This window comes from Aspergillus fumigatus, chromosome 4 (genome assembly GCF_000002655.1).
Source record: "Aspergillus fumigatus Af293 chromosome 4, whole genome shotgun sequence".
NCBI classification, from domain to species: domain Eukaryota; kingdom Fungi; phylum Ascomycota; class Eurotiomycetes; order Eurotiales; family Aspergillaceae; genus Aspergillus; species Aspergillus fumigatus.
In genome coordinates, this window is record NC_007197.1 from 1,192,790 (window position 1) to 1,219,988 (window position 27,199).

The 27,199-nt window shown below is 50.7% G+C and overlaps 9 protein-coding genes and 1 non-coding gene across 10 annotated transcripts; 3 read left to right on the forward strand and 7 right to left on the reverse strand.

Annotated features, from left to right (window-relative positions):
* Nucleotides 1-17: 17 nt before the first annotated feature.
* AFUA_4G04250 (uncharacterized protein) lies at nucleotides 18-4,137 on the reverse strand. The gene is made up of 9 exons (XM_077804547.1): nucleotides 3,177-4,137; nucleotides 2,985-3,117; nucleotides 2,860-2,935; nucleotides 2,726-2,807; nucleotides 2,574-2,676; nucleotides 2,108-2,511; nucleotides 1,883-2,052; nucleotides 1,738-1,822; nucleotides 18-1,683 (listed from the first exon to the last, which is right to left on the reverse strand). The coding sequence occupies exons 1-9, from the start codon at nucleotides 3,237-3,239 to the stop codon at nucleotides 1,363-1,365; spliced, it is 1,437 nt and encodes a 478-aa protein (XP_077660694.1). The 5' UTR covers nucleotides 3,240-4,137; the 3' UTR covers nucleotides 18-1,362.
* Nucleotides 4,138-4,616: 479 nt separating this feature from the next.
* Nucleotides 4,617-6,039, forward strand: AFUA_4G04260 (tRNA-ribosyltransferase family protein; the record flags this gene model as incomplete). Its single annotated transcript, XM_741518.1, has 6 exons — nucleotides 4,617-4,804; nucleotides 4,861-4,944; nucleotides 5,002-5,322; nucleotides 5,372-5,561; nucleotides 5,615-5,802; nucleotides 5,853-6,039. 6 exons carry the CDS (start codon nucleotides 4,617-4,619, stop codon nucleotides 6,037-6,039), a joined length of 1,158 nt encoding a protein of 385 aa, XP_746611.1.
* Nucleotides 6,040-6,277: 238 nt separating this feature from the next.
* AFUA_4G04270 (thymidylate synthase) lies at nucleotides 6,278-7,312 on the forward strand (the record flags this gene model as incomplete). Its single annotated transcript, XM_741519.1, has 1 exon — nucleotides 6,278-7,312. The coding sequence occupies one exon, from the start codon at nucleotides 6,278-6,280 to the stop codon at nucleotides 7,310-7,312; it is 1,035 nt and encodes a 344-aa protein (XP_746612.1).
* Nucleotides 7,313-7,528: 216 nt separating this feature from the next.
* AFUA_4G04280 (AN1-type zinc finger protein) lies at nucleotides 7,529-8,467 on the reverse strand (the record flags this gene model as incomplete). Its single annotated transcript, XM_741520.1, has 1 exon — nucleotides 7,529-8,467. One exon carries the CDS (start codon nucleotides 8,465-8,467, stop codon nucleotides 7,529-7,531), a length of 939 nt encoding a protein of 312 aa, XP_746613.1.
* Nucleotides 8,468-8,995: 528 nt separating this feature from the next.
* Nucleotides 8,996-15,118, reverse strand: AFUA_4G04290 (histone deacetylase hosB; the record flags this gene model as incomplete). The annotated part of the gene is made up of 2 exons (XM_741521.2): nucleotides 14,324-15,118; nucleotides 8,996-14,266 (listed from the first exon to the last, which is right to left on the reverse strand). Exon 2 carries the CDS (start codon nucleotides 12,569-12,571, stop codon nucleotides 8,996-8,998), a length of 3,576 nt encoding a protein of 1,191 aa, XP_746614.1. The 5' UTR covers nucleotides 12,572-14,266; nucleotides 14,324-15,118.
* A 271-nt stretch (nucleotides 15,119-15,389) lies between these two features.
* Nucleotides 15,390-16,250, forward strand: AFUA_4G04300 (YggS family pyridoxal phosphate enzyme; the record flags this gene model as incomplete). The annotated part of the gene is made up of 1 exon (XM_741522.1): nucleotides 15,390-16,250. One exon carries the CDS (start codon nucleotides 15,390-15,392, stop codon nucleotides 16,248-16,250), a length of 861 nt encoding a protein of 286 aa, XP_746615.1.
* Nucleotides 16,251-16,556: 306 nt separating this feature from the next.
* AFUA_4G04310 (AP-2 complex subunit alpha) lies at nucleotides 16,557-19,991 on the reverse strand (the record flags this gene model as incomplete). The annotated part of the gene is made up of 4 exons (XM_741523.2): nucleotides 19,090-19,991; nucleotides 18,703-19,037; nucleotides 16,725-18,643; nucleotides 16,557-16,670 (listed from the first exon to the last, which is right to left on the reverse strand). The coding sequence occupies exons 1-4, from the start codon at nucleotides 19,539-19,541 to the stop codon at nucleotides 16,557-16,559; spliced, it is 2,820 nt and encodes a 939-aa protein (XP_746616.1). The 5' UTR covers nucleotides 19,542-19,991.
* Nucleotides 19,992-20,253: 262 nt separating this feature from the next.
* Nucleotides 20,254-20,341, reverse strand: tT(UGU)1. Its single transcript is given in 2 exon segments — nucleotides 20,254-20,289; nucleotides 20,306-20,341. It is a non-coding gene (tRNA).
* Nucleotides 20,342-20,603: 262 nt separating this feature from the next.
* Nucleotides 20,604-21,732, reverse strand: AFUA_4G04318 (putative copper resistance protein Crd2). The gene is made up of 3 exons (XM_001481497.2): nucleotides 21,106-21,732; nucleotides 20,945-21,040; nucleotides 20,604-20,892 (listed from the first exon to the last, which is right to left on the reverse strand). The coding sequence occupies exons 1-3, from the start codon at nucleotides 21,263-21,265 to the stop codon at nucleotides 20,813-20,815; spliced, it is 336 nt and encodes a 111-aa protein (XP_001481547.1). The 5' UTR covers nucleotides 21,266-21,732; the 3' UTR covers nucleotides 20,604-20,812.
* An 830-nt stretch (nucleotides 21,733-22,562) lies between these two features.
* AFUA_4G04320 (homeobox domain-containing protein) lies at nucleotides 22,563-25,382 on the reverse strand (the record flags this gene model as incomplete). Its single annotated transcript, XM_741524.2, has 5 exons — nucleotides 25,177-25,382; nucleotides 23,913-25,070; nucleotides 23,696-23,833; nucleotides 22,990-23,633; nucleotides 22,563-22,930 (listed from the first exon to the last, which is right to left on the reverse strand). Exons 2-5 carry the CDS (start codon nucleotides 24,488-24,490, stop codon nucleotides 22,563-22,565), a joined length of 1,728 nt encoding a protein of 575 aa, XP_746617.1. The 5' UTR covers nucleotides 24,491-25,070; nucleotides 25,177-25,382.
* Between the last annotated feature and the right edge of the window lie 1,817 nt (nucleotides 25,383-27,199).

Below are 27,199 nucleotides of genomic sequence, written 5' to 3' on the forward strand. Positions count from 1 at the left end.
GTAGCTATCACGTTCCTGACCTCCCAACAGCAACCGCAAGCTCGCAGCGAAACTCTTCCCGGAAAGGTGTGGCCGTAGCAAACGAGCAAATACGGAAATATGGCTATGGTAGGATGGGATTCAAGGGGTTCGACAGTTGAGAAGTACTTTCTCAGTCTCATTTGCCTGGGCTGGATTGATAACTTGCCTTTCCTCCGATTTTTTTTATTCTCTTTTTCGATTCTTCCGCTGTGGCTCCTATGACCGCGTACGACGACTTGATGCCCGACGCTTCGGGTTCCGCAGACGTTATGTACAACATTCTCGGCTGTCAACATTCTTCTTTGTGCAATATCCTGCTGCGACAAGCACTCAACACATGGATGACTACGGTGCTGGAGTGGGTGGACAATAGGAGAACGAACCATTCCCAGTTTCCGCTCGCCGCAACTTCCTACAGGACTACAGAACACCCGCACCTGCCATATTTGCTCGGCTCTTTTTGTTTTACGCTCTCTATTACAAGCGGCCCGGTTATTCTCTTTTGTTCAACTTATCGACCTTCTGTACAATTCTCCTTATTTCCTTTCAGGTTCGCAAGGCACTGGCACTACTGAGGCCTTGCTACGATATTATGACGACAGAACAGTGACGGACAACTCCGATATTCGAATTTGGTTTCTTGCGTGCATTTTGGATTCTTGATGTCAAAATCTTTGACCTTTTTGGTGACTCCAGCGCCTGTGTAAGTCTCCTGTGACAGTCATACCTAAACAGGTCCTGTCATTTGCCCATTGTGTACGCGAACTGGATCCCACCGGTACCAGACGGGCCAGGGATTACAATTCTTGTTCGTGCGAATCGACCATCTAGGAGAAAATGGTCTCGTTTCTTTGCCACGTGCCAGTTCAGAGCCGTCAAAATAGCAGTAGGACTCCCTATCCCATTAATTGTGTGTCCCCGGGTTGCCCCACCTTCTTGAACTTTCAACGTCCGTTGGGGACTTGGTGACTGCTCTAGAAGGGCTATTTTGCGCACTAATAGTGCGGGTTCGTTGTGCATCTGGAAATCGCGGTGTTAAATAAAGTACGGTTACAGCGTTCCGTATCCTTGGTTGCACCATGTCACATCTTGAGCTTAACCTTAAATTCTTCGGCTGAGAGCTCGGCCGTTCACGTGCCAACCGGATAAGTCTATTCCGCTTGTGCGCTAACTGGTCATGGCCAGCCTTGGCTACGAACACTATGGGTTTATTCTTCTCTTTCGTCTCCGCGTAGCATTCGTTTGATTACAAGGTCCGCAGATGATAGTGTCGCCACAAACTGTCTAGGGAAAGTCGGGAGGGGAAAATAAGATCACCATGAACCCAGTTACCCACTTCCATCAATAAGCAAATCTTCTCCCGCTTGCTCTGTCTCTACGGTTCAACCACCCGTAATAGCATCGAAGCATGATGCACCCCGCGCAAACAAAAAGGAGTAGCCCCGCGTTGGTCCAGTGTCCCGTCGGGTAGCCCCTCTTCGCTTCGTTGGCTTTGTAAATCCACACGCCGACGATTTGGCCTGGGGCGCCGAAGGAGACGTTCAGGGCTATTGCAAGCCCCGTGCCGGCTGTGGAGTGGAGGTTGGAGGAGAGCCAGCCTAAGAGCGGGGGGATGCAGGCGAAGGAGCCGCTTGTGGCGACGATGAGGCAGCCGTAGCGGTGCTTATGACACTAACGTTAGTGGATTACTTTAAGGAAGGGGGCTGGGGGAGGTACTAAGTAAGCGTCTGGTGGGAGGACGGCGGACGCTAGGAATCCCATAGCGCCAATGAAGGAGAAAAGGGCGGAATGCAGGCCACGGCTGATGGTACATTGTTAGTGTGTGTTGTGTGGCATGGTGCTGAGGTGAGGACTTGTGTACCTGTTGAAATGATCGGCGGACCAGGCTGCGGCTGTTGTCACGACATAGGCTACTGCCCATGGGGGTACTGTCATGAGCTGCGCGCGTAGGTTGGTATACCCGAGCCCGCTGGTAATTGCGGGCGTAAAGAGAGAAAGACTGGAAAACGGGGCGGATATGCCGAAATAGATCTGTTAAGAGGCATCAGTTGTGGGAACAGTAGCGCGCTAAGAACAGGCAACGGACCGCATAATGTGCGTAGAGACGCCAGTCTGTTAGCACAGCTTTGGCGTCCTCCCAAGTCATGGCTTTGGCTTCTCCCTTGGAGCCTTCTGTTCGCAGCCGTTGAGCAGCGAGGTCTTTCTCCTCTCGTGTGAGCCAACGTGCTGATTCAGGATAATCGGGAAGAAAGAACCAGACTAGAACGGCTGAAGCGCACGAGGGTGCGCCTTCGATGATAAATAGCCATCGCCATGCAGATAGTCCATGGACCTGATTCATGTGGCCCACGCCGTATGCAATTGCACCGCCAAAGGCACCGGCTAAGGTAGCGGATGCGAGAATCAAGGCCACGCGAATGGAGCGCTCGGAGTGTCGATACCAGAAGGTCAGGTAGTAGACCAGGCCAGGGAAGAGGCCCGCTTCCATTACTAACGGTTGTCAGCCATTCAGTAAACTAATCCTTGGTTTTGGGAGGGAATATTGGGGGTACCTCCTAGAAGGAAACGGATGCCGGTGACTTGAGCGAAATTATGGGTTCCTCCCAAGCCCATTGTGCACGCGCCCCATGACAGCATCAGAAACGCAATCCATCTCTAGATTTTATAAGTCTCTGATCTCTAACGCAAGATTCTCATGGCATACACTCGGCCTAAGCTTCTTCAAAAAGTAGTTCGAAGGGACTTCAAACAGCGCGTAAGCAATGAGGAACACCATAAGCGCAATTCTAGCACACGTCAGTATCGACAATTTAGCGTCCACTATTCGGACAAACCTACGTGTATTGATACGAGGTCATCTTAGTCTCGGACAGGAGGTCATTGTGTGTGTCTTGGTTGAGGATCTTTGCATTTCCTATGCCCAAGATGAGAACTGGTTGATCAAGAGTTGGTTTCATGCTTACCGATGTTAGATCGATCTAGATAGCAGAGAAGATAGATCGCTGCACATAGAGGAACAATGCGTAAGTCTTGTTTCCAGACCAGTGCTTTCTCCTGAATGCGGCATGATCTATCAGAATGTTGCTCGTTGATGTCCTTGTAATTAACAATCAGCAATGACAGCTAGACTCGAATTCGTATTCCACTCCACATACATCAGACGCAATCTCAACATCGCGAGCACCTTCCAAATTGGGGTGTGCCTTCGTCTCGCTCATTTCCTCGGGTAAACGACGAAGAGCCGCGGGTGGAAATGAACAAGCTTTTGAGAAGCAATTCTTCCTTCGAGCGTATTTATAGTCTTGGGTCTGTTAGCACCTGTTGGAGCTCCCCCGCACAAGCGGGCTCCGTTGACTGGGGTAACCCTTTTCTGAAGAAAACATAATCCCACGATGTCGGTGAACCTCCGACGGTCATCACCGAACGTGGTCAACCACCTTTTAGACAGGTCATAGATACAGTGTTGGTGATTGGTTGCTGTCTTTACCAGAAAGGCCATGGATCGGCAGGTGTGTCTCGGCATTGCCGTTCGCCGAACAGGCAATATTGCAGTCAGGAAGGAAGAAGAATGAAGTCGTGTCAGCCTAGCATTGGAACCGAGCTTGGAAGCGATGTGATGCTTTTGTTGAAACGCGGCTGATCTCTGGCAATCTCTCGACTTGGCCCTCCCCACAGCGCACGTGGTCACTTTGAAGATGCATGTTATTAACCATTAGTACTGGCTCGATTCGCTTGTAGTGTGTGGTCAGTTGGGCCACGTCAGGGGCCCTTTTTCAAGAACAAGTGAGATACACAACCTAGATCACTAGAGGCCATTCTCAGTCGCTTTGTTTATCAGTCTTGTCTCTTTCTTCTCTATTAAAATAGTTTGGACCTTGTCAACTGCACACACTCACCAGTTGGCGCCGGAGGGCTTGACATCGACATCTACATAGTGCGGTAGACAATCTTGGACAAGCATAGGTCTTCGAGTCGGCGCATCATGAAGAATTCGACTGGTATCCCCGCCAATTCTTTTATCTTTGGACTCTGGGTGAGAAAACATTATACAGAATCCAACTGTATCTTTCCAAACAGAGAGATAATGTGAGAAGGCAAACATCCATCTAATTGGCCAAGGGAAAAGCTTCGAAGTTTGCCCAGTTGGGTTAGCGCCAATTTTTATCTATCGATAATGATTGAATCGTGATTTTGTTGCATTTGTCTGCTGTTGTGCGTCAATTGTCTACCCTTTCTCTCCCAATGAAATGTCCTGCATTATATTCAAGCATTCGTTTCTCCCATAGCATTTTAAGAAGTATAAACAATCGTACTTTGGCAGAAATTAACTCCAATCCAGCTTTGCGCACATTCCAGATTGCAAGCCTGGCGACAGAAGCTACCCCTCCGCGCAGAAAGATGCCATCTGCATTGACTTTCGACCTTCATAAAAAGTGCTCAGTAAGTTTGTCTTACTTGCTATTTTCTTTTCTTTCTTTCTTTCTCTTTTTTTTGGTATATCTCAATTTTGAGCTAATCGGGCCCAAACATAGACAACCAAAGCGCGCGCGAGCACCCTCCATCTCCCTCATGGCTCCGTCCCGCTTCCTATCTTTATGCCGGTTGCGACACAGGCGTCGCTCAAGGGACTCACGTATGACCAGCTGAAGCAAACAGGCTGCATGCTGTGCTTGAATAATACATACCATCTGGGCTTGAAACCGGGGCAGGAGGTTCTAGACCAAGTGGGCGGCGCGCATAAGCTGCAAGGATGGGATCGGAATATCCTGACAGATAGCGGCGGGTGAGCTATGTCTGTGCTTTCACCGGCCTGGGCTGACACTGACTCCTGCAATGTAGTTTTCAGATGGTCTCTCTACTGAAGCTCGCAAAGGTCACCGAGGAAGGTGTCCGATTCCTCAGTCCCCACGATGGAACCCCGATGTGTGTGTCCTTGCCGATCCGACGTCTCAACGAATCCCACTGACAGGGTTATTCTAGGCTACTCACACCAGAACATTCGATTTCTTTGCAAAACTCGATTGGCTCGGATATCATCATGCAGCTAGACGACGTCATTGCGACTACCTCTCCCGATCATGCCAGAATTCACGAGGCCATGGAACGGTCCGTTCGGTGGCTAGACCGCTGTATCGATGCGCACAAGTATCCCGAGAGACAGAACCTATTCTGTATCATCCAAGGCGGTCTAGACCTGGAGCTACGGAAGCAGTGCTGCGCTGAAATGGTTGCGCGAGATACACCGGGTATTGCCATTGGAGGTCTATCGGGTGGTGAGGCAAAGGAGGAGTTTTGTAAAGTGTATGTGTTGGCGTAAATGCGTACGGGCTACATGTGCTTACAATTCTAGGGTGGATACGTGCACTGGACTCCTTCCAGAGCACAAACCCCGATACGTGATGGGAGTGGTAAGTACTAGGTGGCCCATTCGGTTGGCAGTCTCTTTTATTGACGCTGCTCAGGGTTATCCAGAAGATCTGGTTGTAGCAGTTGCCCTCGGAGCGGACATGTTCGATTGTGTGTGGCCGACGAGAACAGCCGTAAGGACAACCTCCGGAATCGTTTGAACGCAAGTTCGGCTGACTGTTGATAGCGATTCGGAAATGCTGTGGTTCCTTCTGGCAACCTGAACCTACGCCATAAGTCGTTTGCCGAGGACTTCCGACCTATACAAGAAGGGTGCAGCTGTTCTTGTTGCCGGCCCCGAGATCAAGGCGGTTTGGGGATTACGCGAGCGTATCTCCACCACCTAGCTGCCAAAGAGACGGTTGGAGCTCATCTGTGAGACTTCCCTTCACGTTCAAGGGAACTTATTGCTAATTTCTCAACAGGCTCACCATTCATAATGTTCACTATTTGCTAAACTTGATGGGATCTGCTCGTCAAGCCATTTTGGAAGATCGATATCCAGCATTTCTGCGCGAATTTTTCGACAATCTGTATGGAGATAAAGCGAAATTCCCTGAGTGGGCTGTCACTGCGCTGCGTGGTGTTGGTGTTGATCTGCTGGCAGACTAGCATACTTGCCGTCAGAGCGTCTTTATCTACATCATATAATCTCAAGACGGGTGTCGAGCATCATTCGACACCCTGGTACAACTGCCAGGCCTCTCCAGTAATATTGCCAATTTAGGACTTGAATGTAATTGTAGCCCGATAATTCTGCTTATCAGCACGTGATCTCGCGCGTCGCGTTTACGCGTTACTCAAAAAAGTCCTCCGCAACCAATACCAAAGACGAAACATCTCAATCACCATGACAATTCAATCCAAAGACCAAACAAGCATCATGTCGCCGGCAGCCGTGTTGCCGCAAGATACCCCCAGCCAAACTGGCACACCGACTCCTCCTCATAACCCTGCACATGAGGAACATCAATACCTCAACCTCATCCGCACCATCCTCGCCGAAGGCGAGCATCGTCCCGACCGCACAGGGACAGGCACCCGCTCGATCTTCGCACCACCGCAGCTACGATTCTCGCTCTCCAAGCCTGGTGCAACACCCTCCTCGGACCCGATCCCCATCCTCCCCCTCCTCACCACCAAACGCGTTTTCCTGCGTGCCGTCATCGCCGAGCTCCTCTGGTTCATCTCCGGATGCACCTCCTCCATCCCCCTCTCGGAAGCAGGCATCAAAATCTGGGACGGTAACGGCAGCCGCGAGTTCCTGGACAAAGTTGGGCTCGGGCACCGCGAGGTCGGCGATCTAGGCCCTGTGTATGGGTTCCAGTGGCGGCATTTCGGGGCCGAGTACATCGACGCCAAGACGGATTACACAGGCCAGGGCGTCGACCAGCTCGCGGAGGTTGTGCGCAAGCTGAAAGAAACGCCCTTTGACCGCCGCATCATCATGAGTGCGTGGAACCCGGCGGATCTGAAGAAGATGGCGCTCCCGCCCTGTCATATGTTTGCGCAGTTCTATGTCTCATATCCGAATGGGCTGGACAACAAGGGGAGCCTATCGTGTCTGCTGTATCAACGTTCGTGCGATATGGGGCTTGGTGTGCCATTCAACATTGCGTCGTATGCGCTGCTGACGCATATACTGGCCCATGCGACGGATCTGAACCCCGGCACTCTGATTCATACCATGGGTGATGCGCATGTGTATCTGGACCATGTCGACGCGCTGAACGAGCAGCTCAAGCGGGAGCCTACAGAGTTTCCGGAACTGCGCATCAAGCGTAATGATCGTGGGAGTGGAGTTGTGGATGGTTGGAAGGAGGAGGAGTTTGAAGTCGTTGGATACCAGCCTCACAAGGCTATCAAAATGAACATGAGCGTTTGATCTCGTACTGGTTTTATACAGTTGATACCAGCATTTCTATCTTAGATTCTTGATTTCAATAAAGGCACCTCTGTGCATGGCATTAACGACTATCTAATAGTCGGGGCTCAGGGGAATATGTAAAAGGTATCCAAAACGCTCCTGGTGTATCTTTGCTAAATATGCAGGTTTAGATGGCAGAATATCCAGAGGGGAAAAAAGGGAGCAGATCACTCCTCACGACTTCCCCAGAATAACTCCCGCCCCTCTCAATAAGACAATAGTATGACCCTGCTTCACCTTCCCATCCCCAATCGTCTCCGAGAACTCCAAAAACTCCCCCGAATCCACATGGAAGATCCGCAACCGCTCCTCCTCCCCGGCCCGATTATTCACATTCTCGATCCGCAACCTCCGCGCCGCATCATCCAGCACCCGCCCAACCTTCCACCTCGAATCGAACCAAAAGTCCCCCGAAGGCGGCTCCGCCTTTTGTGCCTGCGCATCTGCCGTCCCAACTACATGCAGATACAGCCGCTTGTCAGCGGGGATGCCTGCATCACCCTTTGCTGCCTTCTTGAGTGCATTCAGCTCCGAAATTCGCGCAGCTGCGCTATTGGCCTTAGGCTTCGGCGCCAGCGCCTGTCCTTTGTCTTTTCCCCATGTGCGCACCCGCGCGAACATCGAGCGGATCGTCTCCGCATTGCTTGGGCCCTGGCTGCCTGCCCGAGCGCCAAGCGGCGCGATCTTCGTGCACTCGTGCTCTTCCCGGAGCCGGTGGCGTAGACAATACTGTCTATTACAGTCTGGGCAGCGCACGCCGGGATCTTTCAGCGTGTTGATGAGTGTCTTGCAGTCGAGATGGGCGCATTGGTCTGAGTTGTAGATTGTGGGTTTCTGCGTGGGAAGGCTCGCGGTGCTGGTGTTCTGGTTTCCGTTGCGGCGGCGGGCCCATTCGCCGGCTTTGGGGCAGCGGTGGGCGGTTTCGGTGCGGTGCTCGAGGCAGAAGGTTCCGCGGCAGGATTCACAGCGGAAAGGGAGGAAGTCGAGTTGGTGGCAGTATTCGAATTGACAGTGTCGGCCGATGGACTCTAGGTCCTTATCGGCCGTTTGCGTGAAGGATTCTTGGGCGTTCGGACTGGGTGTCCGGCCTTTTGAGACGGTTATGGGTGCCATGGTGGGAATCACCTTTCAAAGCAGGATTAAATGAACGGAAGAGACAACGAGAGTGCCTCGATTATATCTGAATATGGAGAGAAAGGATGAATAATGCGCGACAAGAGATGGCGCTAGAAGCCACTGGCAACATGCGGAGAGGGGTGCCTGACTCAGCAGGATTAGATGAGGCATAAAAAGTGGAGAAGATTTCAGTGTGGCTGTGGCGCTGATTATCTGATCCGGAGATCGGAGATAAGCAAAGCACATCTTCTGTGCCTCTCAGTAGGCGCCAACAAAGGTACTTGACTTGATAATGATACGCGAAGGAGGTAATCTGTTAATTTAAACAAATCTGATGAGGTATCCTTAGCATCACGGTGAAGAGACAAGGCTGGTCAAGACCCAAACTAACAAACTCCGTACACTTCAGGGGTATATTCAAACATGGCGTACTAAACTGACAAAAGAAAAACATATTAGATAACATAGAAGGAAAAGTTGGCGCATAGAGTCCAGCGCAGGAACAGTAGGAAAGATCAAAATGAATCAGGGTTGTTCGGGTTTATAGTTTTGATTATGCATGAGATCCGGATGACCAGTCCCTGCATTATCACTGTGGGTGAAAAGGTTTGGCTGCTGCATGGCTAAAGCCTGCTTCCCCTCAGGAGCGGTGCTTGCTGCCGCAAAAGGAATAGGGCAGCTGGACGTAAAAACGGGAAGTCCATTCATTGTCTGACGCGTGGTTGTTGGAGGTGAGTATACCGTAGATCGACCAGGCAGGGATTCTGAAGCCCACGAGGACGGGGTTGCTGAGCCAGAAGGAGCTTCCTGCGTCGAGACAGAACCAGATACTAACACATCCTTGGGTGTTTCCCAGCGAGGGCGATTGATAGTGACATTGCTCAACAAAGGAGTTTCATTTTCCGCCAGCGGATCAGGAGAAGAGACAACAAGATCGTCTGGTGCATTTTCCGGGCTTTCTTGCTTCACCCGATCCATGTTCCCGTTGGAGATGGCTATATTCGGACCAAAAGGCATCTGGGAGGTGCTAGGACTCGGCGAAGGGTGAGAGGTTCCTCTGGCAGTGGAAGCATGCGCGGTCGCGGCCGCGGTGACGCTTGAGGCTTTCTTGGAGGACGTTGGTGTCTTGGATGTTGTCGGTCTTGGAGCGCGTCTTTGATGTTGCTCTGTCGCTTTTGCCGCTTTTGTCGTTTTTCTCTGTTTCTCGCGAGCGGCGTGTTCTTCAGGGGTAGGTACCTTCAATTTGATGCTCAATTTCTTCACGCCGGCTGCCAAATCGTCCAAATCTGCCGGTCTGGAATCCGTCTTCTCCGTCATTTCTGCTTGTGCTTGGTCGGAGACGACTTTCTGATCATCGCTACTGGCTGGCTTTGAGAGAAAACTAGACGGCACGCGCGGTACAGGAGGCACCTTGGGACCCTCGGACCGTTTGGGAGCAGCGGACCGTGACGGAGTACTCGACCTGCTGCGGCTAGGAGACTCCGGAGGACAGCTACCTGCAGCTATGCTTGCTTGTTCGGGTGTTTCGCTTGCCCCAACGTCTAACGAGCTCGTATTGGGCCGACCAGACTCGGCTGCACCCGAAGGCTTAGAAGCGATCGGCGTTGTGCTCTTTCTCCGAGTTGTCCTGACGCCAGGCGAGCTATCAGCAGTTGAACTTGGCAGGTCTCCAGGGTCGATAGTAGTCCTCCGAGTGCTCTTCGTAACATTTTTCTTTGGAGTCTCCGCCTTGGGACTGCTAGGCAGAGAAGCTTTGGCCTTTCTCGTACGTAGCTGCATTCGATTTCCCTCTGATGCCGCTGAAGCTGCCGACGCTGCCTTCTGGGAGGCCTGGGCGGCAGCCACAGCGGTCTGACGTTCCCGCCGAATGCGTGAAGCTTCCGCATTTAGTTCTTCCGGACGATAACTTGTGGTCTGACGATGGCTGGGAATAAGGACTTTGGATAGTTCGTGTGCCGCCGTAGCCCAGCCTACCTCTGGCAAGGGTACAACATCTGAGCCCGCCGGTGAGCCAGTAGACTTTCGATCCCGAGGGGCTGCAACGACTTTGGCTGCAAAAGATTGCGTGGGCGCAAAATAGGTGCGAGCAGACTTTGATTTTGGCGCTGTGGAAGGAGGTGGATAGACAAGCGCCTCCAGCTCGTCGAGTCTTGTTGGCGCCCACCACTGACTATCATAACCAATGTCAGATGGGGTGCGCAGTGCTTCAGCTGGAGCGTTGCTGTCCGATACATGCAAGCGGTCAAACATTTCGGAAGCCAGACCGACCTGCTGCTCATGGTTGACGATGGCCGACAATGTCGTTGTGTCTCCCAGCGCTGCGAGATGACTGAGGACGCCGCTGGTCAATGCTCGATTACTATAGCCCCCTTCCAAGACACTGATGACACGCCCATCTACGCCTAGCCCTTCTTCCTCGGCCATCTGCACAACATCCGCGGTGAACTTCGCATAGAACTCTGTCGGTACATTCACTTGGTGTCTCTGCATACCAGAACCTTCCCACTCACTCGCGTCGAATCCTGCGGATATGAAAATTGCCGCTTTTGGCGGAGTGTCGCCGGGCGCGCTATCAAGAAGGCGTTCGGTGTGCAGACGTAGAAAAGCGCGCGCTTTCTCTAACAGTATGGTGTACTTGGCGGCATAAATTTCCCAGAACTCCGCATCAGACTTCCACGTCTCCAAGTGGACATTCCAGATCGACTGACCGTGGGCTTTATCAATACACACACTAGCGTTCCGCACCTTCTCAACATCACCATATTCACAAGGAAAAGAGTTTATGTCATGCAAGCTGAAGTAGCCAATCCTCGTTTTCTTGTGATTGGCTGCATTCCAGGCCGCTGACACGGCTTTCTGATTCTGTTCCCACGCAATATCTTGCGAACCGTCGCCATGATGCAGGTCGAAATCCAGTATAGCGGCATGGGTCAGGCCATGGGTCATGGCAGCGTAGGTTATACCCACATGTACATTGTTGATCCAGCAAAATCCGGACGGATGAGAGGTAGAGCAATGGTGACCAGGGGGTCGAATACAGACAAACGCTCTTTTGGTAGTGTTGGAGTTAAAGACGGCATCGACACCTTCACAAACTCCGCCGAGCGCGCCCTCAAAGGCATTCAAAGATTCTGAGCAAAGATAAAGGTCACCATCGTTCAGCGGAGCCTTCTTGGCGGAATCGCCGTCCTTTCCTGAGCTGCGCGGCCGAACCAGCTCTTTGCCATTCAGAGCAAGTCTTGATTCTGCTGCATCACACATGGTTTTCAGCTCATCCATCCACTTAGTCCCATGCACATGAGTGACAGCCGCAGACGTGATAGGCATAGTCCGCGACGTCTTGCGGATTTGGAACGGCGGCGCGGGGAGCTGATGTAGATCAAGCTCAGGATGAGGGGCAAAGCGCTTTCCAGCATGGCGGCCGGCCATGAGGACATAAGCTGCCGATACTCCCACCACACAAGCTTGTATTCTCTCGGGCCGTTCGACGATGTAACTCAAAGCGGTCTTCGACGTTCGCGGCCGCGAGAAACGATGGCCGTAGCACGCGTCATGAACGACTACCACGACTTTGGAATGTAGGTCGGTGGATTGGTGCAAATCGACTTCTCGTTGGAAGAAATCCGCGGCGACAGAAGCTGCAGTGGGCGCAGCTTGCTCCTGAGGTCTTTTGGATGGCATATTTGCTGTGGAAGTGGGGGGGGTCGCGAAGTTGGAGGACGAAGAGCGTCGCGATAGACTGGGACGAGGTGAGTTTGCGCCTGCACTGTTGTGTCCAGATCGAAGCGACGCGGTCGATGATCGCTTTTTCAGGCTGGAGGTGGATTTCCGTCGTTCATCTCGTTCATCACTTAGAGAGTTGGAACTGGCAGTTCGTCGGGGTACAGGATGCGCCAGATCAGCAGAAGAACGCGCGGGAACATCCAGAGGCGACAGTAACGAAGACGGGGAAGGAGAGGTTGGAAGAGGAGTCGCGGCTGCAGAAGCAATTGTCAAATGATTCAGACTATTGGTTAGATCGTTGGAACTTGGTGCGGGAGGTGGTGGTGGTGGTGCAGTGAATGTCGCCTGGGGAGGCTCGTCGCGTATGGAGGGGTCCATGATGGCGACAGAAGTGGCATTTGAACACAATCAAATGCTGAGATAGGAATTGCGACTGTAACACGTTACTTTTGAGCGAAAGAAGAGCTGCTAATGAATTGCATTATAGTTATCCGAAGAAGTTTAGTAGATAGGAGGTTGAAATGGAAAGAAGCGAGGGGGCAACAAGGAGAAAAAAAGAGCCATCGTCATTCTTCCCCCTCATCCAGCCAAGGGGCAGTCGATCCCTTCCACTCCCCTTCTCGGCGCCCTTTTTCTTTGATTATCATTGGGCTGTCGTTACTTTGAGTATGACGCGGATCAAACGATGATAACAATGGAATGTTTCATCGTAAGAAAACTCATGAGTATGCCTCAAAGTCGAAAAGTCAAGTTCAGCGTGATTGTGTCCTGATTAGAGATACAGAGGAGATCTTCGAACACATGTCGAACGAGTTGCATAGATAAAGTCGAGCAGTGGATATAATAAACTGAATCAATGGAATCTCGAGGTTTGCTCTATGGAATGTGATATGCATCTAAATGAATATAGAAGAAGAGGCAGACAATGATATCATTGTCTTTCCCAAAAGGGGAACGCCATTCCCAGCCCTCCAGAACACCACAAGCTTCTTTTGAGCTCCCCAAAAACACCGATCCCAAATCATAATGCATTAACATGACTGGCATCAACCTAGAAAGTCCGTCATGAATAGGGGAGATCCAAACTCAAAAGGTTCGCGATCGCAGTCCGCGCAATTTGTACCACTTTCTCGATAACGTTGAGGTCTTCTCTTCGAGTGAACTATCCGTCGAGCCGACCTCAGAGTTGCGATTGGATTTCTTCATCTTTTTCTCGGACTTGAAGCCTTTAGTGGCGTGGTGGTGGCAGAAGCATTGCATATGTACTGTTTCAATGCTGACACCCTGACAGCCATTGCGCTTGCGAGCTGCGCAGAGACTCTGGCCTGAGTCTTCTGCGCATTGGCACCACGCGTACTGGGTATAGTACTGCCGACACATGATGAATTCAGTGTTTATGGACACTATATGAGCTCTTTGTGGTCTCGGTGTGTGGTGATCTCGCGCAGGTGAAAATTCGAGTTGTGATGGGTCGGTTCCGCGGGCTTCCGATATGTTATCAGGTCAGACCAACGAGGAAAGCCAGTCGCCAGTGATTTTGTTGTCCTCGATATGATTTCAGCTGTATAGGTTTGATGCGCGGTCTAATCTTAGATCATAAGGGTCGCGGCTCGTTGGCGATTGTAATGGCTGGTGATTAGAAATGCTTTGTCTGCTGCGAGAGCCTCAGCTCAGAGTAACCGATTATTGACAGTCCAGCAGATATTTGTGACAAGGAGAGCGCATGAGAGAATGCGGTAAGGTGAATTGGGTCTTAATATAGGTCCAGACGTCAATGTAGTCATGTAGTCATGTAGGCTAAGGTTACGAAGATTTCAGATACGAATGGGAGCAGCAAGAATCTAGGGTCCGGCCTAGATCTTGCAGAGAAAAAAGGTTGCAATGACAACGATAATGACGATGGCAGCGGTGATGTGATGATATAAGTGCAACAGAATGAAACTGACGTCAATATACAATGAAGAAGTGTCGGTGAAACAGTAGAGTAGCACTTCCGGATGGTAATGACTCTGTCATTCTGGCTCCTCTACTACCGTCCAGATCTACGGAGGGCTTTAATATTTCAATCCTTTACTGTACTCCGTAAGATTTCTGTATCTATTAATATTTCCCCCAAGCATGAAGGCTTACTGGCTGATCAATGGTCCAATCGCCTTTTCTTCCAGGGCTGGACTTCCGGTGAGTGGCTGATTTAGGCGCCTGCATTTTGACAGACAGATGGCAACTACTCCGTACCTTACTGTTCAGCTTGACTTTGGGGTTTGTATTCCCATTTGCCCTGGTTGGAGGCACCCGAACGGCCATTCATCGTGAACGATGAATGGACATTGGCCCACTGCGCCTCATGCCAAGTAGTATTGTGATCCTTGGCTGTCGCCAGGCGGATGAAAGGATCACCGTCAAAGAAACAAACAACATTTCGTCTCAGTTTGAGTCTTTTGGCATGAAGAATGAAAATGAGGCATACGAAAGTGTAGCCAGTTAACCAGAGAAACGATCTAGGATGGGAGCGAATGGAGCCCGCGAAATTGGATGGACCGTTGCGCTCCATCTGACTGTGGGTTTGCCGAACCACTTCGGTGTCAGAGGATGCAGATACGTAGGAGCACGGGGTACGGAGTACTACAGAATAGATTGATACCTTGTCACAGTTGTATTTCCACTGAAAATCTGCACTAGCGAGGTCACACCAGTCCACCTGATTCCGCCCAGACTCCGACATCCGAGTGATCATCATCGATACTAATGAAAAAAGTCATGACGATGACAATCAGTTCAAGAATTCAGGACCTGCAGGGCTTCGCCGGAAACGGAACTGCTGAGTTTCCCCGGATAAGATTACGCTAGTACTCATAGGGCTTAGCGGCAGGTGTCTGACCGAACTGTCATTTGTCATCTGCGCCGGTTACGTACCGAGTATCACGTGGCTACCTTGTAAGGCAGGGCAAGGCGTCTCTAACCGGTTTTGGCTTAGTGTTTCCTCCTGGTGTAGTTGGATGACTGAGGCATCGCGTTCCATCTGCATCGATCGATCCTCGTATATCAACGCAAATTCGTCACTGCTTCCTGGCAGTTGTCATCACTATACGCAGGATTCTTAATCTTTCTTAACAGACCTATTCAACCCCATCTCTTAACCAGCACTGCACAACCACACCTACCACACTGTGAAAGACCTGATGCAACACTATCTCCAATGACTCCCACCGAACAACAAGAACAAGAACAACCCTCCCCAACATCAACAACAATCATGCCCGCCTCACCTTCCCGAACAGGAACCCTGCTTGCGAACCTTTCGTCCGTAACCTCACGCATCAGCACCGCCGCCTTGAACGCCAACCGCCCCGCCACAAAACCTATCCGCCTCATCGCCGTCTCAAAGCTCAAGCCCGCAGCCGATATCCTCGCCCTCCACAACCCGCCCACGAACCATCTCCACTTCGGCGAAAACTACCTCCAGGAACTCCTTGAGAAATCCAAGCTCCTCCCGCCAAGTATCCGCTGGCACTTCATCGGCGGACTGCAGTCGAACAAGTGCGTCACACTTGCGCGGGACGTCCGCGGGCTCTGGGCCGTCGAGTCCGTCGACAGCGAGAAGAAGGCCTCGCTGCTGGATAGAGGGTGGGGGGAGCGATCGGAGGAAGTCCGTGGTGTTGCACTCGAGGACCGGCTGCGTGTGTTTGTGCAGGTGAACACCTCCGGCGAAGAGAACAAGGCCGGGGTGGACCCTGTAGCTGGGGCGGTGCCGCTTGCGCGGTTCATCCGGGAGAAGTGCCCACGGTTGAAGCTGCAGGGCGTGATGACTATTGGGGCGATTGCGCGGTCCAAGGCTACGACGCCGGAGACGGAGAATGAGGATTTTGTGTGTTTGCGGGAGACGCGGGATCGCATCGTTAGGGAGCTGGGGCTGCAGGGTGATGATGCCGAGCTGGAGCTGAGTATGGGCATGAGTGAGGACTTTGAGGGCGCGATCAAGCTGGGGAGTGATGAGGTTCGTGTCGGGACGACGATTTTCGGGGAGCGGCCGCCCAAGTCCGAGGCAAAGGTGGTGTAGATGATGTGGGGAGAGAAGGGTGATGATTTACGACTTTTGCATTACTACGGGCGTTGCATCAGAGGAGGACGACTTGACTACCGGCCGGACCTGCCGCCATGGCCGGTGGAAAATTGCACAGATAATTAGATTGTTGTACGGCTTGATTACTGCTCAAAGCCACGGGATATATGTACCTTGTTAGCATCAATAATTACATCAAAAGGTAATCTTGCCTTTGGAGGGAAACTCCGGAACGAGATTATTGTTAGTCAGTCATAAGACCATCATCTTTGTCAGCTGCCATCGTAGGTCATCCCCATCTCGTCACCGTGAGCCGAACATCTCATCAGGTGCGCCTTGCGCCAGTTTCTGCTCCATCTGTTTTGCTAGTGCTTGCGGCACGGCTTCTTGCGTGGCCCGAATGGTGACCCGGAACATCTGCAAAATCGACATCAGTAAAGCGTGGGGAACTCATGCTGAGAGAATGCTTACCTTGCGTTCATAGTTGGGCTCCAGTCGGAGAAGGCATCCTGTCTTTCCGCCATGGGACTGGTACACAGCACATCCGACGATATTATTGGGATTGGGATCCACGTTCTCCAGGATCCTCCAGTGGAACCCTTCCACAAGGCGGCGTGTAAAGGTCTCACTGACATTCTTCGCCTTGGCAGTGACGCCGAACGTGTGCTGCGCCTCGAGTGGGGGACCGCCAATCTGCCTCCACCGCTTGAAGAACTCTTCCGCTGACAGAGTCGACGGCTCCATGTAGCGGTGCATCAGCACGGGGAGTTGTAGGGTGTAAGCCTGAAGCGCTCCAGCAAGGTACGAGATTCGGATGGTGGGCGCATCACTAAACGGCCCGTGAGCCTCAACCAATAGCGTCTGCTGAGTTTGGCCTGCGGCTGGAACAGAAGGCTCCGGGAGACTCTTGCTATCAATCTTCAGGTTTGGTGCCGCAGGGTTGTCCAGCGTAGTCGTCAGAGATCCGATCGCGAATGAAGATTTGTTCGAGATGTAGATCTTCACGACGCCCATGTGGCCACGATACTCGGACCGCAAGCCAACCTGGATTTGCGCATCCTCGAAGAGCACGCCTTCATCCGCAAAGTACAATCTATTGTATCCTGGTTCCCAGTCAGGCGTAAGATGAGCTGCACTGGCCATATTCGGCGGGGGTGCAGGTGGAGCACTGAGATCGAGGCCGGCCAGGTCGCCAGAGGCGTTTGACGTCGCTGCCGACCCGTTGGCCCCGGTTTTGGTACCATTGACAATAGTGGTAAATGTACGCTTGAGTCCAGTGTTCTGTGCTAGAAGAACTTCTTTCTTGTCCGCGTTAGCATCCTTGCCACCCACGACCCAAGTCTTCTTCTCGGTCGTGCCGGCCGTCTTCTGATGCAGGCGAGACAGAAGAATAGAGGTTCGCTCCGAAAATGGAGGCATCTCGTCACACACGGTCCGGAGGAGGTCATCTGTGGGAAGCGTTGCCAGTGTCAAGTATTCAAAAGCGCGCTGCTGTAACTCGGTGTCGGGGGAATGGCTGTAGAGACGGAAAATGTGCAAGAGTTGTGGCTTGATTTCGGGGAAGAGATTTACAAATTTGATGAAGGAGGATAAGATCATGGCACGAGTGTTGTCGTTACTGGTGATCATCTTCCCCTGCAAAGCCAAGAACTGCTCAATCGGGCTCGAGCCTTCATTGTCGGCGATCAAATGACCAAATTCTCCTAGAACATAACAGCCGATCTTGACCAAGCTCTCGTGGCAATCAGTCTTCAGGTACCCTAAAAGTGTATGTGCGGCATAGGCTTGTAATTCCTCGTTGTTCGTCACAATTTGGATGACTCGCTGCCATACTTCGTCGTTGACATGGTCGCCTGCCAACGACAGCAGTTTCAATGTAATGTCGATGTACCATTGAGCATCAGTGGCGTACTTTTCTGTGAGAATCGCAACCTTGAGGACCATCTCTTCTCGAATGGCATAGTCCGCGGTCTGCAGGTACCGTAGAAGTTCGTTCACGATGGGGGCCGCATTTGTGGTGTCGCACATGCTATAGATCAGGTCCAGACCTTTGCGCCGCACGCTGATATCTCGATCTCGAAGTGAACCTAAGATTATGTTCTGATGCTTCTTGATGGGGTCAAGAGTTTCGGCCCTGGCGGCGAAGTGTGTCATGGCCTCCAAACCGAGGTAGCGGACATTTGTCTCTCGAGACTGAATGTATTTACCCAAACGGGAGGATATCTGCATCATGAGGTTATGCTCGGTATCTAGATGAATAAGAAGATTGATAGCCTCGAAGAGAATGGCATTTTGAGCATTGTTTTGCTGGACATTCTTTGGTGTGTCCATAGCGGTAGTCATGATCTGTTGCAGCGATGCTCTAATGATTTCGCGGACGTGGCTGTCCTCTATAACAAAGGGTGAGCTTGAGAAAGGAAAGTCTGTGTAATAAAGATGGAAAACTTACGAGAGGGTGGATAGTACTGAAGTAAGCGCAGCAGTTTGACCTGGATCCAAGGACAGGGCACACGGTAGTAGAGATAATCAGGCGCGATCTCATTATCGACCACGATCCTCTTGAGACGCTGCGCCGCTTTAATATAGCTCCCCTTGTATTCTTCCGGCCTATCTTGCGCCAATGCCATGATGAGAGATGTGACAGACAAAGTGACACCCATGTCCGGGTCGTCCATCAAAGAAATCATTCGCTCAGCCCATTCGTTTTGCACGATGCCAGGGTATTTTCGGTACAATCGAAGCAGAGTCAAGGCGGCCTTCTTCTTGACAAAAGCTTTAGATGTCCTACAGCCTGATTAGCCGTCACCCTCAAGAGGAACAAAACAGTCATACTCACGGGGAAATTAGCAGCCGATGGACGTCCGTACTCAACGCCTCCCCCATCTCCCGTCCACCAACATTGGCAACGGCATGCAGCGCCAAACAGTTGAATAACTCATTATTATCAAGTAGATCTTTCCGGATACTGTTGACGACCAGATGTAGCAGCTCGTGCTGCTCATGCAAGAACAGGGTCACAGCCAGATACCCAATCTGCTTCTCCGAATACTTATTGGAGGAGATCAAGTTGACAGCCTCCAAATGACCGAAATCAACATCATACCCCTGAATATAGACATATAGCAGTTTGCAGACATATTTCTTCTTCTGGTAGCCGTTTAAGTTGCCGGCCTTGAACTTCTGCCGGATATTGGCCAGCTCCTTGTTCACGCGCTTCTCCTCAAGCTCGCGCGCTCGAGCATTACGCAGATCGGCAATGAACTGCACGAGACCCCGCATGGACGACATGGTGGATGGGGTGGATTATCCAGCACACTCTATGCTTTCCGAATACAGGTCGTTGATTTCACAAAAGCGCAAGACACCACGTCGGTGGGATTCGCTCAGTCGGACCGTGTCATACAAACATATCCCAGTTTTGGCGTTCACCTAGTTCGCTGTTCTGAGATATCCTTCTTCAAAGCTCCTGGCACATGGCGCGACTGTGCAGCTCGACCAGCACAAACAAGGTCCGGAGCGGAGGGGATGGCTGCGACAAGGGGTAAATCGGGTTTCGGAGGGTAGCACCAGCAATTCTCGAACTTCGTCAGACCGAAGGGAAGATGTCAGCTAAGGCGCATGAATAGGACTGACTGGAATGTGACCCATAGAACTGATTACAAGCCAAGCTCGAGGTCTTAAAATAGGAGTTCCATGTGTGGTCCGTGGCTGCTTCAGGAGCAAAGCAACCGTTTCTCCGAGTTGTTGAGCCACTTCCGCTGCCGACCCGCTTAAGACCCACTGGCGCATCGTGGATTAATGTTGATGCGATGTGGCGGTGCAGCACTCGAAGAGTACCTACAGTTACGTCGAGCGACCAGTAATGAGCATGAACAAACAGGTGTCTTCAAGCTCCAGAAAGAAAAAAGACATTTTGTGTACTCTGTACTCTAGAGTGATAGTATCCAGGATAAATGTGAACATGAGGCCCAAAAGGAGCACAAAAAGTAAAGCATTGTAATGCACCCACGCGGGATCGAACCGCGGACCTTTCCATCACTGTTTCTTGACAATACAAGTGGAATGCTCTACCACTGAGCCATAGGTGCATGTGTGTATTAGATAAGCGTACTGGGGTAGATGAAGAGAAGCATTGTATGAGCCGCATGGACGAAGTACCTCTCTTGATGACTCTTGTTGGTGCTGGTGTAGGAAACACTAGTCGGCAGAGAATGACAGTTGACAGAGTATGTTGACAGCCGTTTTGAGACATACTCTTGACATGCAGCCGGTGATAAGTGTACTAACCACTACTAGGACAAATTCTGTTCGCTATGCCATCTAACGAGGGCTACAAATACAAAATGAAAATTTGTAGAATAAAGACAACCTCTTAGGATTGCATTATCGTAGAATCATGGAACGAGCACAAGCTCAACCCAAGCCACCAGTAGTGATGCGGCTACGAATGCCAGCTATGATACAATGAATCCTCCAATTACAAAGCAAACCCCCTAACACCGGAAAGAAAACCCCAGGCCCGAAAAAGCATAAGCGTCATCAAATGCGGCAAATAACATTCAAGCACGAGTAGTGAAATCAGTTTCAATGGCTTCAGCCGCCGCATCAACAGCGCTGACCTTCTCACAGGTGCAGGATGCTATTCCACGTCAGCGGCTAGTCATAACAGTTCTCCACTCAATGCAACTTACTAGAAGGTCTCTTGCCGCAGGGGCACGCATCACCGGTCACGGGGTGGTTCTCGGCGGCTGCGCGCTCACAAGTACATTGTCCAGCCGGACGGGCTCCTACCAACGAAGTCAGTCATCTGTTCTTCATCCGGCATTGTGTGAGTTCTAGCGGGCAGACTTACGGCATGAGCATCTGGGCCCGGAGATGGTGTTTTCAATGGCGGATCTGCTGCAGGTGCAGTGGAGGGCGTTCTCTTTGCCGCAGGAGCACTTGGCCTGGGCTGCGCAGACGCAGCTTCCGTCACCGGAGGTTTTGCAGCAGGTGGAAGACGGGTGGACCATTGCGTCTTTCGGTTGGCTAGGTGGTTTTGAGTAGATTGTGCTGCAAGTCAAAGATTCTCTAAGAAGAGAACGGTGTTGCTTCAAGTGCTTGTGAGAGTCGTAGGATGATGTATGACGTAACCGAAGTGATGAGGAAGCTCGAGGAAAATCCAACAATTGCAATGCCAACGGACAAAGTAAGACAGGTGAAGGAGCTGTGGAGGATGAATCTTTTGAATCAGTTATTTAATCAAGGCTGATGAAAGACAGAAACAATCATCGCGAACTTCAGCAGAATTTATATCCTCGATTGTATGACCATGGCCTTCAACCTGGCAAGTATGGATTATCAATGTCCGCTCTTTGATTGGCTGTAAACCCAGATCCCGTGACTCACTTCCAGCAATTCCTGCAAAATCTGGGGTTATTTATGGTGGCAATGACTATGACTGGATGACCAGAGCCTGAGGCTGCGAGTGTCGCCCAACTGGTGAATGGCGGATTACTTTTAACTACGTTTTGATTCGATGTCCACCTGGTGCCTGGATCTGCCTGTATCTCTTGACTCAGGACAGTGAGGGCAAAGCCTGGTTCTCGGAAATAGCAGTCCATCTATTGGGCCACTGGGCTGGCTTATCCTTTATGGTCCAGATAATCAACTACTAACTTAAAGGTGTTTGAATGGTCTGACCTACCTTATTTGTGATCAAGCTGACCTCGACAAAAGCTTTCATGTAATTGGACGAGAATACTACATTTGAAGCCCTAAGTCGTGCTGATGGAATGCGCTCCCCAAACCTCTTATGGTTGGTGCAGGCTATATTGTAACTGTATGTATGTTGTACAGTAGTAATCCTTCTGACTACAGCTCCACGCACGATGGAAATCCATCAGGGTACTGGCACAGATATAAAGAAAAATCACGGGACGGCCGTGTGTCCCCTGGCGTGAAATTGAAGAGGTGAACCAATGAAACGCACAAAGAAACAGACGCCACACCATGTCCTCCCAAATAGAAAAGAAGAAAGCAGACGGATTAAATGCAAAGTATTTTCCGTTCTCGAAACCGGATTGTCAGATGCAGAGATGGGGTCGATCAAGAAAGTGAGGATCATGGACAGCCATTGGAAAGAGATGTAAAGTCTCAGGGCCCACGAATTATTGAGCGGTTTTATGAATCAACCGTCGCACGGAGGATCATAAGAATGATTTAGACATTAAGTTGGCCCGTTGTGTCCACTATACAGGACCGGGAGCGAAGCTAGCGTTATATGGAGACGGAGGAGGGTTGGAGTGGATCTTTCAGGTTGCTGTTATGTCACATGTAGCTGGTATAGTCATAGGATGGGTTGCCGAATTTCCCTCGCATAGGATCCAAGATCTGAGGGGATTGATTGATCCGGTCTTCAGTAGAGACGGCCACCTGTGGAATATGTGTCGTGTCCGGTGGGAAGGAAGCAGGGAGGCTCATACTCGAAGCGTTGGCTTGCGAATAAGGTAATGCTGTTTGCATGCTGTATGGATGATGCTCGTAGGAGTAAGGCCGGTAGTCAGGTGCATCTGACACCGGTATCGAGTGTAAAGCGGGCATGTGTCGAGGTTGCATATGTGAGTTCATCTCTATGCTGCCAAAGCCTTTTGGAGCTGGCATAGTGAGTGTGGTTTGGTAGCTTGGGATCTGCTGGTCTATTCGAGGCGCGTTAATCATACTACTTCAAGATAAAAACGAGGGGATGATCACATACTGTTGTTGTCCACGTTGTATGGCAACTGCTGCTCCTGCTGGCCAGTAGGTGACACAGAGCCTTCCATGGCCCGAGAATGGTCGTAGCCCATAACCATTCCATTGGCCGGTCTGGGAATTCCATAGTCGATGGGGCGCCGCGCATATGGCAAGCCGGGATGGTTGAGCGGTTCGACTCCCGGCCTCGAGAACCTGCCGGGCAAATGCAGTCCTGTGGGGTATGAGACTTCGGAGAAGCTGCTGGACCTAGGAAAAGGGAAAGTCCCGCGGGTGTTCCGTTGTAGTTCTGGCAGCGTTGCTACCGGTCGAGGTCCAAGGATGCCATGTTGGGAAAAGTGATCGGGTGTCCTGTCAGGACCAGTTGAAGGGAAGCAATTTCCTGTGGTAGACGACGAACTCAGCGGAGAAACCACGTATTCGTCGTCATTGACACGTTGTAATCCGTCCGTAAGAAGCATCTTCAGAGAATTAGAATCCGTAGTAGACGCCATGTAGTTTCGGGGTGACGCAACTGGTGTCTCTGAGAGTGGTTTGTTGTCAAATGGGGTACGCAGAACCTGAGTTGTGTCAAAATCATCGGGTAAAGCCCGGGACTTTAACATCCTCTCTCGATCGTTGCTTGTGAGTCGCTTGAGTTTGGCTCGCCTGAAAACCATAAATTAGTGGACCGATCAGCTCAAAAAGAAATCCACAGACGGGAATAATACCTATTCTGAAACCAGACTTGTACTTGACGAGGAGTCAGTCCAGGAATCTCCCTCGAAAGACGTTCACGATGTGCAGCATCTGGGTGTGCTTGACGAGTGAATTCACTCATCAAAAAACGGGTCTGATTGTGCGTCAAGCTGCAGGTGTTGATTAGTATTCGTTTTGCTAGCAACAACACGAACCACTCGTAAGAATCGAGGTATTCCGAAAGCTTACCGGAACCGCTTCATCTTCTTCTTGTCAGTCTTTGCGTCAGAGGAGTTCTTCTGATCTCCTCCTTCGTCTGACGATATGCCCATTGCCTCACCATCGTCCTTCTCATCCCCTCGTGTCTCTTCCTGAGGCCGCTTCTTTGCTTCCAGCGAAGCCGCTTTTGAAACAGAGGGGCTGGCTGGCGTTGAGACCCCAGAAGGATGAGATTCGCTGTGGTTCAGCTGATCCAGCCTCATTCGTGACAGCGTCTCTTCTGTACTTCTGCTTTCTGCTTCCTTTGGTGGCGGCATCTCTGCCTCAGAACTCCGTACATGGTTAGACGTTGCCACAACGGTTGATGCTGATAAGGCATTTTCAGCCTTAAGCACAGCACTCGGTTGCATGTCGACTGCCAGCTTCTGAACCGAATGGCCTCCCTTCTCCCCCGGGTAGGGCAACCTTGGCGGGCTCACCCTTGATCGCGAAAGTACCTGCTCGCTATTCCAGGAAGTTGCCGGTAAATGGTTCGTGATCGCAGAGAGATGGGATGTTGCAGGAGGCGACAACGACGACAGCCAGACGCAAGGCCCACTGATTGACATGATAGAGAGGGCTCTTCTCACGTCAGGCAAGATTCGCTATTGGTATAGGACAGCCAGGTCGAGGAGCTCCTTGAAATCACAATGTGGGAGAGCAACAGGATCTCAGGAGAGAAGAAAGGATGTCTTCCAAGATCTTGAAGTGAATCAAAAGCGTACCAGGTGGGTCTCAAAGTAATGTCCGGGCGCTTGCTGAAGAAGCTCAGGACCTCCGAGTCGGGTCCGTCAGGCAAATCAGAGGCGAGAACAAATTGAAATAATACAGGGGATGTATTGATATGATACCGCAGTTGGGTCCAGGATGTTCTCCAGGCAATATTCTATGCGCGTCAAACGAAACAAACCAGAGAGACAGATATATAGTCGTAGTGGATTAAGGAGGATTAAGGAGCAACACGATGTCAAGTAAAAAAGCCTGTTGCCATAAGGCTTCTCCTATTTTGCCCCTCGACTTGACTTAGTGTTTGTCCTTTTTATTCTGAAATGATAAAGGAGAACGTCAAATATCGATTGGGACCGAGGGCCAAAGGTAGGAGAATGGAGAACGATCCGCTGATGGGTCCTGGAAACGGCCGGGGAGTGACTGGACGGTGGGTAGGTAGACAAGTAAGTAAGTGTAGAGGGCTTATAGTAAAGATTAAACAACCGACAGTGCGTCGGTGTCCAGGCGAGGACAGGACGAAACTAACAAAAGTGGAAATGAGCAAAACGGCTAATCTAGTCATCGAATAAGGCCAGTATCGGGGTGAATCATAGGAGATTAGACCGAGCACAAAGGCTCAGTTCGAATCCTAAAGTGATCCACCGGAGGGCCCAAAGTTTGCCAGTCTAATAGATGAGGATGATGCTAAGGACGCACCAGTAGGCTCAGTTAATTCCTCACTGCGCTGCCACTCATGGGACAATCAGCCAGAGACGTACTTACCTATGATGCTGAATTGAATCTTCATGGAATTCAGCCCGAAGCCCCTCAAGCATATTATATGGGTATTCCAAAGGAGATATACTAGGCACGCATCTATCGTATATGGGTCAAAGATTCTACCTGAGGGGGAGAATCGGGACTCCAAAGAACAGTTACAGGACATACATAGGATAAAATTCAGAAAATTAAAAACAAACCAACAAACCAACCGCTTCAGGGCCCATAGTAACAGACCATACAAACCCTACGAAGATGGACGGGCCATAGCTTGATGGTTCGGGAAACGGAGATCTTAGGACCATGCTATCAATGCTACGAATACTACTAAAATGCTACCGCTTCTGATCGCCCTCTGGTGGCGCCTTGTCCGTAGAAGTGACGATCCGTGTCAAGTCCAGGATTTGAGGTTAGGCTAGGTTGGCAAGTGACAAAACAGGAAAATAGTGGCAGGAAGAAAGCTCAAAAAAGGGAAAAGGAGGGGAAGAGGCAACATAAACACCAAGATGACAGGGAGAAAGTGGCGGCAAGCTGACTGAACCGGGGCCGGAGCAATTTCTCCACGTCGAAGACCCGGTGATGTTGTATTCGGTCTTTTCTGATGGATACAGCCGAAAAGCTACTATGCCAAACGAAGGTACCATGCCTAAGGGGGAAGACTCTCCTAAGTTCAAACCTCAACAAGGTTATTATTACCTCTTTTTGTTACCAAAGACGCTGCAGATCTTGAGTTAACTTGTCGGGAGTCTCCTCGGTATCAACTGTGAACTCGCCTACAATAGAGGGGGAAGCTTGGAGTTCATCATATGAAGCGAGACGGGTATCACAAGTAGGCATGGTGGCGAACTGAACGGCGACTCATGTCAGACAAGTCTAGATTGACGAACGAATTTTTGACAGCATAACAGGACGGGAGAAAGGAACGGACAGAATAAAATGAGACATACTCACATGCAACGGCCGTATGGAGGCTTGACTATCTCTAAACGGTAAGGTTAGTGAGACTGTACTAAACGCGAGAAAGTCCACAATCGAGGTTAAGACGAGCTGAACAGCTGATCTTCGGCAGCAGGCGTCGTTGTATGAGAGATAATTCCCTTTTTTATTTATTTTTATTTATTTGTTTATTTTTTGGTCAAGGGACCGAAAACGCCGTTCCTTGGAACTGGCACAGGAAGACGATTGCGGGTCACGGAAAGCCTGGAACAGCAGAGGTGTCGTTCTGACTGAAGAGGTGCTTTCTCCGGCCAACGGTTGTTTAAAAGGGTAAATAGACCCTGGTTGCCTGACTATAACTGGTGCCGAGTACGTCTCATACCCAGTCACATCAAGGAAAGGAGAAGTTGCAGTAAACCCCTCTGCAACCTGGACCTCTGCAACCTGGACCCTGCTCTGTAGCCTCTGTCCTTGAGTAGAATACTAATTCTTCTGTTAGCCATACTCCGTACTGTATTCAAAATCTGGGATTGTGCTAGTAACAAACCAACGGCGATTCGTTGTCCTTTGAGACACCATGTGGAAGACGTACCGAAGACGCTAGCAATGTGTTTGACTCGATAAGCCGCCGGAGACCCGGGGCGGCCGTCCTGTTCCAGGTCAAGCGAGGAGATCATGATACTGTACGTCTTCCTTTAGTTCGTTGGTATTTTTTCTTTATTTTCCTGATGATTATTGGTGTTATTTTATTTTCCCTTGTTTCTAGTCGTTTTGCATTATTTTTTTTCCCTCTCTCTTTTCCTTTTCGCGGCTTGGAACCGAACGACACAACCAAGATCTCAGAGACACAGTTG

Bases quoted from the DNA above. Each gene is read 5' to 3' on its own strand.
- AFUA_4G04250 (XM_077804547.1), bottom strand. From the start codon at position 3,239: ATGAGCGAGACGAAGGCACACCCCAATTTGGAAGGTGCTCGCGATGTT. The intron at 3,118-3,176 runs GTATGTGGAGTG...GTTAATTACAAG, and splicing joins ATGTTGAGATTGCGTCTGAT to GACATCAACGAGCAACATTC. The intron at 2,808-2,859 runs GTAGGTTTGTCC...GACGTGTGCTAG, and splicing joins ATGACCTCGTATCAATACAC to AATTGCGCTTATGGTGTTCC.
- AFUA_4G04318 (XM_001481497.2), bottom strand. From the start codon at position 21,265: ATGGTCCACCCGTCTTCCACCTGCTGCAAAACCTCCGGTGACGGAAGC. The intron at 21,041-21,105 runs GTAAGTCTGCCC...CTTCGTTGGTAG, and splicing joins CGGGCCCAGATGCTCATGCC to GAGCCCGTCCGGCTGGACAA. The intron at 20,893-20,944 runs GTAAGTTGCATT...GACGTGGAATAG, and splicing joins CTGCGGCAAGAGACCTTCTA to CATCCTGCACCTGTGAGAAG.